The sequence below is a fragment of the Papio anubis genome, unplaced genomic scaffold, assembly GCF_008728515.1.
Source record: "Papio anubis isolate 15944 unplaced genomic scaffold, Panubis1.0 scaffold8, whole genome shotgun sequence".
Taxonomy (NCBI): domain Eukaryota; kingdom Metazoa; phylum Chordata; class Mammalia; order Primates; family Cercopithecidae; genus Papio; species Papio anubis.
Window position 1 is genome coordinate 84319 of NW_022168221.1, and position 12537 is coordinate 96855.

At 41.7% G+C, this 12537-nt stretch overlaps 1 protein-coding gene across 6 annotated transcripts in view; it reads left to right on the top strand.

Moving 5' to 3' along the window:
- CUL2 (cullin 2) overlaps positions 1-4608 on the top strand; it is an 87301-nt gene extending 82693 nt beyond the window's left edge. For all 6 annotated transcript variants that reach the window (XM_021943169.2, XM_021943170.2, XM_021943171.2 and 3 more), the window contains 2 exons: positions 1197-1313; positions 2724-4608. In XM_021943169.2, the coding sequence (XP_021798861.1) occupies positions 1197-1313; positions 2724-2855 (249 nt within the window). In that variant the 3' untranslated portion in view covers positions 2856-4608. The remainder of the gene's footprint in view (positions 1-1196; positions 1314-2723) is intronic.
- Positions 4609-12537: the final 7929 nt, after the last annotated feature.

Genomic DNA, 12537 nt, shown 5'->3' on the forward strand with positions numbered 1-12537 from the left:
AGGGTTTCACCGTGTTAGCCAGGATGGTCTCCATCTCCTGACCTCATGATCTGCCCGCCTCCCAACGTGCTGGGATTACAGGTGTGAGCCACCGAGCGTGGCCTACAGCTCATTTGTTTCAAAGAAAACTTGTCAGTAGAGAATGCTTCTTAAACTTTTATATGCAAATGAGCCACCTGGGCATCTTGTTCAAATGCAGATTGTGATCTAGTGGGTGTGGAGTGAGGTCCTAACAGGCCAGTGTGAGGAGGGGACTTCTGCTCTTCATTCTTTTAACTTAGCAGTGATTGTTGCTTTGGTCTAGGATAGACTGTTACTATCACTCATGCTTCCTGATTGCCTTCCGTGTGCAGTCCTTGGGCTGGTGCAGGATGTGAAGATAATATAAGACATTAGACCCTCTCCAAAAACGTAATTCCCCATGGGGGAGACAAATATTAATTGCGATTCACTTTGAAACCTAAAATGGTCAAGATTCCATTTTCCTCCAGGCTAATACATAAATATATAGATAGTATTTTGTCTTTGAAAAGCTATGAGGAGATCCTATTAGTGTGGCATGGCCTGCTTCTATGCCTTGCTTCTCCTGTGTTTCTTGAGCTCCGTGGAGATAGGCCCCCTCTCCTGGCTTCTCTGCTTGAGCCACATAAAATGGCACTTCACAGCTGTTCTCTTTGAAGCCTGATCCAGTATGCATTTGGAGCTAATTACCGCAGTTGACACAACTCCATCTAAAAGCATCGTGATACAGATTCTGTAATCACTGATAAGAAATGATCTTGCAAATTATTGCTGTGTCCTCCTTTATTACCTGTTTACCTTAACAGTACAGTTTATAATAATGTAAATTTTTTTTCTAATAACCTTTCAACTTTAACCCTAGAAATTGTACAGTAGATGTTTTAGCAGTGGTTATGTGATATTAGCACAACATAGCTGTATAATTTGCTCAGTATTGTGGTGCATGCCTGTAATCCCAGCTGCTCAGGAGTCTGAGGCATGAGAATCACATGAACCCAGGAGATGGAGGTTGCAGTGAGCTGAGATTGAGTCACTGAACTCCAGCCAGGACGACAGAGTGAAACCCTGTCTCAAAATAAAAAAAAAGTATTTGCACTCACTGATAAAATGAATTTAAAACAAGTTCAGTGACTTAATGTCTTGTTGGGTCTTTTTTCTTTTCTTCTGTAAAACAGGAAATGGAGCAGACTAGAAGTGCAGTCGATGAGGACCGGAAAATGTATCTCCAAGCTGCTATAGTTCGTATCATGAAAGCACGAAAAGTGCTTCGGCACAATGCCCTTATTCAAGAGGTAAAAAGAGGGCAGTCCTCAGGGCTTCTTAGGATAGAGGGCATTGTCATTGTACAGATTCAATCTCTTTCTTCTTAAAGAGAATATAGAAATAACCTGATCCTCAGATAGCATAAAGAAATGTTTTATACTTAATCAGAATTGTACTCACTTATAATTTCAGTATTAAATTCGGATTTGCAGGCTGGGCACAGTGGCTCATGCCTGTAATCCTTGTTGTTGTTGTTGTTGTTGTTGTTGTTGAGACAGAGTCTTGCTCTGTCGCCCAGGCTGGAATACCGTGGCGTGATCTTGCTCACTGCAACCTCTGTCTACCAGGTTCAAGTGATTCTCCTGCCTCAGCCTCCCGAGTAGCTGGGCATACAGGCGTGCACCACCATACCTGGCTAATTTTTGTATTTTCATGGAGATAGAGTTTCACCATGTTGGCCAGGCTGGTCTCGAACTCCTGACCTCAGGTGATCCACCTGCCTCGGCCTCCAAAAGTGCTGGGGTTACAGGCATGAGCCACCATTCTCAGTGGACACCTGTAATCTGAATGCCTTGTTAGGCCAAGACAGGAAGATCACCTGAGTTCAGGAGTTTCAGACCAGCCCGGGCAACACAGGGAGACCCCATCTCACCTAAAAAATAAATAAATAAATAAATAAATAAATAAATAAATAGCCAGGTGTGGTGGCACACCTGTAGTACCAACTACGTGGGAGGCTGAGGTGGGAGGATTGCTTGAGCCCAGGGATTGAGCCTGCGTGACACAGTGAGATGCTATCTCAAATGATAATAAATTCATATTTGCTTTGGCTTTATTTTAGAGGTCTAAAACTTACCGATTCACTGAGTCTTCTGTCCAGTTATTGAAGGAAGTTGACCCATCATTCATTCCATAACTACTTGAGCCTACCATGTGATAGACAGCTGGGCTGGTGCCTGGGATGTAGTACAGAGCAGCTGAAGATGTGGCAGGCTGTTTTGGAGTTCACAGTTTAATGGGGGAAGAAATACACTATTGAAGTAATATGCAAATAACTATAAAATTGTATTAACATGCACTAAAGGAAAGGTATGCAGTACTGTAGGAATGTATTTAAATATCCTGGCCTGGGGTCTGCTGGGGGAAACTCTCTTGAGAAAGTGGTGTTTGAACTAAGAACTGAGAGTTGAGTTAAAGTTAAATAGAAGCTTGGGGTTGTGTGTGAGTACTTAGATTAGTTTATTGTTTCACTTAATTATGTATCATTATTAGATTTTGCTGTATCCATTTTCCACAATTTAGTTCCTATTTTCATACTTAATTTGGCCCATTTGTTGAAACCTCAGTACCTTTGAGGCACTTTAAACTGATTGGTTAAAAGTAATTACTTATAGCTGAAGAACTGGCAGTACTTTGACTTCGACATCTCTCTTCCACAGGTGATTAGTCAGTCAAGAGCTAGGTTTAATCCCAGTATCAGCATGATTAAGAAGTGTATTGAAGTTCTGATAGACAAACAGTACATCGAACGCAGCCAGGCATCGGCAGATGAATACAGCTACGTCGCGTGATGTCGCTCTCCTCCAGCGTGGTGTGAGAAGATCATTGCCATCACCATTTGGTGTATTCCTGTGGGAAAAAGCAGGCCTGTGCCTCCATAATTTGGTCATTTGGCAGCCCCTGTTTTCTGCTGTTTACAACATCACCAGTGCCACGTCATGAGCGTCAAAGAAAATGCCTAGAGATATTTCAAGCTCATGTCATTATGACATTTCTTAAAACTTTATTAAAAGAATGAGTGAAGTATTGCTGAAATGTGGACATTCGGTTGGGTACCATGCTTTTTCTCCCCTTCACGTTTGCAGTTGATGTGTCTTTTTTTTTTTTTTTTTTTTAATGTATCTTAAAGGACATAAAATTTAAAAACTTAAATATTGTAATATGACAGATAACCTAATAATTGTATCTACATTAAAATGACAAACATGATACTGCTGCTTGTCAAATAAAAAAAAAATAAAGAAATAGAATGCCTTTTTTATGTGAATGGAGTATCAGGTTGACCATACAATATATTGACTCAAAGCAGCTAATGCATCTTTAGTTGCGTTTTTATCTGAATGGTTTAATTCACTTGTACTCCTATTTAAATCCTACATGAAAAATGTCTAGATTATTGTTCTTGAATGCATAGAACTGCATTCAGGATAAAGAATGCTTTATTTTTATGGATTAGATATACTGGATCTAAACATTGTGAATCTTGAAGATGTAATTCCATCAGCAGTTTCTGGTGGTGTCCTACCCTACAGACATCGCAGAGTGTGAGCAGGATGTGTGGTGACCTCAAGTCTGGCACAAAGAGAGCTTTTCATTCAAAAGTTGTCTTTCTTCTGTTGCATAATCCATTAGTTCTAGCATAGACTAGTACCCTAGCTCTATGGCCTTCCCTGAGTCTTAGGAAATCTGTGATACCAACATATTCCTTCTAGATGCCTTCCCTACCTGTTACCCTTATAGCCCTCCTCCAACAGTTTAGATACTAGAGTCACTCTCATCAGTTACAGATGTGCTTAGCAATGCATAACTTAAATACTTTTTTTAAAAAAGAAAATTGTACATTGTACTGGGTGCCACATATATAAATCCCATTATTTTGTTTATTTCATATATATATATATATATCAACAGCAGTGTTAGAATACTGCGATCTATTATCATATTTATTGTCTATCCATGCCGTCACCACCACCACACCCCTCCTCCTTTGACAGACAAACAATTTTTCTTTTTTTTTTTTTTTTTTTAAATAAGAGATGGGGTTTCGCCATGTTTCCCAGGCTAGTCTGGAACTTCTGGCCTCAAGCAATCCTGTCTGTCTCCCAAAGTGCTGGGATTCCAAGCGTGAGCCACTGCATGCATCCAACACACAATTTTTAAAATCCGGAATATTTTAAAGCAAATCACACAAAGTATTTCACTTATAATACTTAAATAAGACCTTTAAAAAAATCCACAATTTTATATTACTCCTAACAAAAACAATAATTACTTAGTATCATCTAATAGGTGGTTCATATTTAAATTTGTTGTTGTTTTGAAATGGCTTTTACAATTGGTTTATTCAATTGCATTTTTTCTAACTCGTGTCTCAAGTGTTTTAAAAATCTGCTGAACTTACAATGACTTATATACTGTATTTCTCATTTTACCTTTCTTCCAAATGAGGAAATAATGGCAAACCATATAATATTGTACATTCACTGTCAAAAAGAAAACCCTTGTTTTGATAACTTGTTGATTGATAAAAGTTTTCCAAATTGATTCCTTTTTTCTTAAATATTTATAAATGTTAAATTAAGTCTCATCCTGGTATCTAATTGTCAAGAAAATATACTGAAAAATGGACAAAGTACTTGTGCGAAGGTCTACAGAGATGGCTTACAAGAGTTTTCTTCACATCCTTTCTCCATTTTACCTGAAAGGAAACATCTCTCGCATGAGGAAGAAAAGAGGCCAGATCCATTCAACCAAGGCACCATTCAGAAAATGAGCAATGTTTGGAATTCATTGCAGCACACACCTTCCCCTGCAGAGTGCAGGGAAGAGTTGCAGTCTTGTCAAGTTAGGTCAGGAGATTGAAGTCATCACTGCAGAAGCTGTAGCACACAGCCCAGAGCTCTGACCTGGCTGCCCTGCTGTGCAATAACTAGTGCGAGTGGACAAAATAGCCCAGAGCTACGAAAAGGAAAAAGGAGCAAGGAGAGGAGGATTTTCTATGCTTCACTGCAGAAAACACAAGTGAGCAAAACCCTCAGAAGTTTTTTAGAAGTCATTAATACTAAGGTAGTTTACGTGTATGAGTCAGTGATGCATTTTATAGCCAGTCAGCATGAGGCCTTGTCAACATGCCAATATCCTTCCCCTTGGAAAGCAAATATTTAATTGCTAATGAAGGTGCAGACTTATTTTAAGTTTAGTCCAATATTTTATGACCATTTGCTTTAATATAAACAAACACTCTGGGGGTTGGGTGCTTATTTTGTTGCTTTAAGGCAGGGTCTTGCTCTGTCACCCAGGCTGGAGTGCAGTAGTGCAATCACGGCACACTGCACCCTCGACCTGCCGGGCTCAAGTGATCCTCCCACCTCAGCTCCCAAGTAGCTGGGACCACAGGCACATGCCACCACACTTGGCTAATCTTTGTGTTTTTTGTAGAGACAAGGTTTTGCCATGTTGCCAAGGCTGGTCTCAAACTCCTGAGCTCAAGCAATCCGCCTGCCTCAGCCTTCCAAAGTGCTGGGATTAGAGGTGTGAGCCACCATGCCAGGCTTTATTTTCTTTGTAACTTACTATCTTCTTAGGATTTTGTAACCTATATATGCTACCATGCTATCCCATGTCCACTTTTTAAAAAAACTTTTTGAGTATAACTGATGACAGGTGCTTCCACCTATGTTATTTTATTTAATCTTCAGGTAATCCTGTTTGGTAGGCAATGCTGCTTTTTTCATAGGTGAGGAAGCTAAATGAGACTTTTCCAGGAGTTACTATTGTAAACTGCAGAACCTGAATTTAAATGCCAGTCAATTCCATGGATGTTACAAGTATGGCCTCTCTATGTATATAGCCTCTAAAATAAGTAGAAGTAACTTCATTTCATACATAAAGAATAGTTTTTCCTGACTTTTTAGAATAACAATTTATTTCCAGTTAAATAATGTATGATAAACACTTCATATTTTTCTTAAGATACTTATTTAAGATGATGTAAATACACACGATTAAGGAATTTGTCTTGGCACATAGCTGATTCATGACAAAGGGTATTTGTGAATTTAGTATTTTACATTCACATGTACTATTACAAAACATTTATTTCACAGTGTATATATACTTAAAAGTTGTTACCAGTTAATTTTGTTGAGCTATGTACTTAATTTTTGGTTCCAAGAATAAATTCTTGGTTGAGCAAGGTCAAAGTCAGGATGCGAACTTTAAAAATACTAGTCCGTGGCTGGGCACAGTGGCTCACGCCTGTAATCCCAGCACTTTGGGAGACTGAGGTGGGTGGATCACCTGAGGTCAGGAGTTCAAGACCAGCCTGACCAAGATGGAGAAACCCTGTCTCTACTAAAAATACAAAAAATTAGCTGGGCGTGGTGGTGGGCACCTGTAGTCCCAGCTACTGAGGAGGCTGAGGCAGGAGAATCACTTGAACCCAGGAGGCAGAGATTGCAGAGAGTGGAGATTGTGCCATTGCACTCCAGCCTGGGCGACGAGCAAAACTCAGTCTCAAATAAATAAATAAATAAATAAACAAACAAACTAGTCCTAAGGGCTGTTGCACATGGGCCATAGCGAAATGAATGGAAATTAATGTGGAGAGACCCACTAGTAGAAGATTGCTGTGTTCTTGGAGCATATCAAGGCCAAAGCAATTAAATTAGGCACTCCTTTGAAATATGTGGCCCCATAGGCCAGAATTTATTAAAGGTAGGATTTACTAATGGGGAAAAATGATAATTTTCATAAGGAATGGCTGTACTATCTATGAAATTGTAAGAGATTTTTTTTTTTTTTTCCCCTGGCCCCTATCCGCAACCCAGGAAATTCCTCCTCTTATCATCTAGCAAACAGGTACTGGTGCCAGGGCGTTACGCTGGGTGCAAGATATGCAATGATGTGCAGAAAAGATGCGGTCTGTGCTCACATGGAGCTTCCGGTCTTTAACAGTCAGTCAGAGCTGTGTCATTCCAGATGTGGTAAGTGCTTGTGAAGGAAATCCTGACTGCTCAGGAGGATTTCATAAGAGAGGTTAATGGGTGGAGAATGAAGGTGGGAGAGCACATTCTAAACGGAAGTGACAGCAAAGATCCTGAGATAAGAGGCATCCAGAACCTGGAAATCAAAAAGACCAGTGTGGCCGAATTATTTGCATTTTATGCAGAGAGTGATTTAGTTATATTTACATTTTTAAAAGATGATGGCAATGTTTTCATAACTTGGCTAGTCAGTGTGTGAATATTCATTTTGTTAACATGCTTTATGGTGTACATATTTATATATTATTTTGCTTTGGCGTTTGTGAACTATGTCATAATATTTGTAAATTTCTTTTTTTTTTTTTTGAAACAGAGTCTTGCTCTGTTGCCCAGGCTGGAGTGCAGTGGCACGATCTCTGCTCACTGCAATCTCCGCCTCCCAGGTTCAACTGATCCTCCTGCTTCAGCCCCCCTAGTAGTTGGGATTATGGGCACACACCACCATGCCCGGCTAATTTTTGTATTTTTAGTAGAGATGGGGTTTCACCATGTTGACCAGGCTGGTCTTGAACTCCCAACCTCAGGTGGTCCACTTGCCTCAGCCTCCCAAAGTGCTGGGATTACAGGTGTGAGCCACCACGCCTGGCCAATATTTGTAAATTTTAAGGGAAAATTGATCGGAAGAAATTAGGAGGTCTGGGCAGGAGTAATCTTTTACAGAGTCTTGCTCTGTCGCCCAGGATGGAGTGCAGTGGTGCCATCTCAGCTCACTGCAAACTCTGCCTCCCAGGTTCAAGCGATTCTTGTGCCTCAGCCTCCCAAGTAGCTGGGATTAGTTTGCATGACCATGCTTGGCTAATTTTTGTATTTTTAGTAGTCAGGGTTTCATCATGTTGGCCAGGTCGGTCTTGAACTCCTGACCTCAAGCAATCCGCCCGCGTCAGCCTCCCAAAGTGCTGGGATTACAGGCATGAGCCACTGTGCCCAGCTCAGGAGTTATCTTAATGACAGTGGCTACTTCTAGAGGGATCAAGTGGATGAACCGGAGTGAGTTATGGTTTGAGACAGGGAGAGTAGGGGAACGGATGAGTCAAGGATGGCAACCTAGATTTTTGGCTTTCACAACTAATACCATTTAGCGAGTTAGGAGGATCCTAGAAGCCGGAATGGAGAAGGAAGTTAGTAGGGTGGGTTTTAGACAATGTGCACTGGATGTGCTTTTGAGATGTCCAAGTGCAGCAGGTGGTTGGTTGTAAAGGCTGAAAGTTCACTGTGCACCTATTCCCATCCTGATTCTTAGAAACCAATCCTTAGAAGCTGTTTGAACCATTCTCCTCTCTCTGACCCTAACCCGTCAGTCAACACTTTCCAGGTTCATTGTGACTAGAGAATAACAAACATTTACTACCACATGAATGTGTTGCAGACATGTTAAGTCATAAAAATGGGAATGAATAGGAATGAGATTTTTCCTTTAGTTATTTATATATTAATACATTCTAGGATTTGCCTTCCTGTGTTTCAGTGAGTGGTCTTTTCACCCCCGCTTTGAGGTGAGGACACATTTACAGAAGTGGGGTCATTGAGCCCAAGGTGAACCTGCCGAATTCTCTGTCACCAGGCTGGAGTGCAGTGACGTGATCTCGGCTCACTGCAGCCTGCACCTCCAGGTTCAAGTGATTCTCCTGCCTCAGCCTCCCGAGTCGCTGGGACCACAGGTGTGCACCACTACCCCCAGCTAATTTTTTTGTATTTTTCATAGAGACAGGGTTTCACCATGTTGGCCAGGATGGTCTCTATCTCTTGACCTCGTGATCCACCCGCCTCGGACTCCCAAAGTGCTAGGATGACAGGCGTGAGCCACCGCGCCCGGCTGGTTCTTTCTTATATTCATAAATCTTTGCTCACTACTGCTTTTGCACTGTACTCCTGGCAAGCTTAAAATGAGTCATCAGCAAAGGAAGAAACCTTTGGAAACCAACATGTGGAAAAGAATTTGAATAACAAAGGGGGGTATTAGATGTTTTGTTATTGTTTTCCTTTTTTCCATTGTTAGTAGCTTGCTATTTATAGTTCTAGTAATTGAAGAATTGTAGACTGTGTTGAAGTTTGCAGCCTTGGGTAAGGAGTAAACTTAGTGGGTTGCTATTTTTGTACTTGGATGGCCAGACTGATATTTTCCTTGGAGGAACTTTGATGTTGCAGAAAAAAAGATGAAAATTTTCTGTGACTTTCATAAGCAGCCCTGTTCAGGTATCAACTAGCTTATGGGGCTGTCCCTAGTAGTACTCAATCCTATGCCGAGAGCCTCAGCATTCTTAAATGGATGGTTTTCAGGCTGTTTGTCTTTAGGGGAAAAAACAGGTATGATAAGCTCAGATCTACTTTTAGCAGAAACAAAGCTGGTCTAGTGGCCGGGCGCAGTGGCTCACACCTGTAATCCCAACACTTTGGGAGGCTGAAGTGGGCAGATCATTTGAAGTCAGGAGTTCAAGACCAGCCTGGCCAATGTGGTGAAACCCAGTCTCTACTAAAAATACAAAAATTAGCAGGGCGTGGCACACACTTGTAGTCCCAGCTAGTCGGGAGGCCGAGGCATGAGAATCGCTTGAATCCAGTAGACAGAGGCTGCAGTGAGCTGAGATCCTGCCACTGTGCTCCAGCCAGGGTGACAGAGCCGTCTCAAAACACACACACACACACACACACACACACACACACACGAAAAAAAGAACGCTGGTCTAGCATCAGGTGTACCAAATTTTGGCCTGAGGAGGTCAGTGATGCAGGAGAAGTATACTGATGTTAAAGGAAACTCGCCAAATGCATATCAATGTAGTGCTGCAAAGTAGATATCTGAGACACCTTGTTTAAATTGTACGTTTTATTTTTTTTGTTTTTTGAAATAGAGTCTCATTCTGTCCTCCGGGCTGGAGTACAGTGGCACAGTCTCAGCTCACTGCTGCCTCTGCCTCTTGGGTTCAAGCAATTCTCCTGCCTCAGCCTCCAAGTCACTGGGATTACAGACGTGTGCCATCACGCCCGGTTAATTTTTATTTTATTTTATTTTATTTTATTTTTGAGATGAAGTATTGCTCTTGTTTCCCAGGCTGGAGTGCAGTGGCGCGATCTTGGCTCACTGCAACCTCTGCCTCTGAGGTTCAAGCGATTCTCCTGCCTTAGCCTCCCAAGTAGCTGGGATTACAGGCATGCACCACCATGCCCGGCTAATTTTGTATTTTTAATAGAGATGGGGTTTCTCCGTGTTGGTCAGGCTGCTCTCAAATTCCTGACCTCAAGTGATCCACTAGCCTCGGCCTCCCAAAGTGCTGGGATTACAGGTATGAGCCACTGTGCCTGGCCACCCCGGCTAATTTTTTAATCTTTAGTAGAGACAGGGTTTCACCATGTTGGCCAGGCTGGTCTCGAACTCCTTATCTGAGGTGATCCACCTGCCTCAGCTTCCCAAAGTGTTGGGATTATAGACTGAGCCACCACACCCACCCTAGATTGTATATTTTAAAATAATCGTCTCTAACTGTTGACAGCCAAGAAAGATGAGGACCTCCAGCCACTTGGTAATGGTAAATTGGAAATACATGGTGTCAGCCGTCAGGAAGGTGCATGTGCCTTCACTTGTAAGTTACTTACTTGGCTCTGGTTTGGGCTGCCATCTCCACTGCTCCGTAAAGTAGGGAAGAGAGCTACTCAAATTAAGGAAGAGGCTTCAACAGCCAGCCACCACTACTTTTCTGAACTATTTCTGGCATTTGACCTCCAAGTCTAAATGGAGTGAGCCAGTTTGCATTTCTTGGGCAGTTGCACCCTTAGTGGGGGTCAACCTTAGCTCTCCAAAAGTCAGATCAGGCTCACTGCTGACCCAGTAATTAAAGTTCAATCTAATTAGATCTGAAAGTTCTGACAGCAATTGGAAGTCCTTGAAGCAACCAATGTGGGATTCTTTAGGAAGCAGAGATGAGGGGAGAGAAAGCAGAGAAAGGTCAGACAGCCAACTCATTTTGATCCCTGCTAGACCATCAAACCCACCAGGGACTATCCATAAAAGGGCAAGTACGTGACCAACCAAGGAATCTCCTGGGATGCAGCAGAACACAGTATTGTAGTGCTGTGGTTTCCAAAAATACACTTGAAAAATATAAGTGTAATGTGAAGTATGATATGAACTCAAAATTAGGGTATTTGCATGGGTGTGAATGTTCATTTTTATGAAAATCATCTGTGTATTCGAGTTTTCCAGAGAAACAGAACCCACAGGATATACACACACACACACACACGCACACACACAGTTGTCTCTCAGTTTACATGGGGGATTGCTTCCAGGACCCCTCACGGATATCAAAATCCACAGATGCTCAAGTCCCTTATACAAAATGATGTAGTATTTGCATAGAACCTATGCACATCTTCCTGTATGCTTTAAATTATCTCTAGATTACTTATAATCTCTAACACAAGGTAAAGGCTATGTAAGTAGTTGTTATACTGTGTTGTTTAGGAAATTATAAGAAGAAAAAGAACTCTGTACATGTTCATTACAGATGCAACTGTTCTTTTCTTTTTTTCAAATGTTTTTGATCTGTAGTTGGTTGAATCCATGGATGTGGAACCCATGAATACAGAGGGCTGACTGTTCATGTAAAATGAGATTTACTTATTTATATTTATTTATTTATTTATTTATTTATTTATTTATTTATTTTTGAGACAGAGTTTCACTCTTGTGGCCCAGGCTGGAGTGCAATGGCGCAATCTTGGCTCACTGCAACCTCCACCTCCCGGGTTCAAGCGATTCTCCTGCCTCAGCCTCCATAGTGGCTGGGATTACAGGTGTGTGCCACCACACTTGGCTAATTTTTTATTTTTTTAATAGAGACGAGGTTTCACCATGTTGGCCAGGCTGGTCTCGAACTTCTGACCTCAGGTGATCCCCCTGCCTCGGCCTCCCAAAGTGCTGGGCTCATAGGCATGAGCCGCCGCGCCTGGCCCAAAATGAGATTTATTATAAGGAATTGACTCACAAGATATTGGTGGTTGACTAATCCCACAATCTGCTGTCTTCTAGCTAGAGACCCAGGAAAGCCAATGGCATGAATTCCAGTCTGAGTCTGAAGGCCTGAGAAGGAGGAGTGCTAATTGCATAACTCACATTCCAAGATAAGGAAAAGACTGATGTCTCAGCTCAAGCACTCAAGTAGAGAGACAGAATTCAACCTTCTTTCACCTTTTTCTTCTGCTTGGGCCCTCAAAGTGTTGAATTATGCCTACCCATATTGGAGAGGACAATCTACTTTAGTCAGTCCACTGATTGAAATGCTAGTCTTTTCCAGAACCTCCTCACAGACATACCCAGAAATAATGTTTAAGCAGATATCTGGGCATCCTGAGGGCTAGTAAGGTTGACACATAAAATTAACCATCACAAGTCTACCTCTTGTCAACTTGGCACCTGTATGCCTCGCTGTAA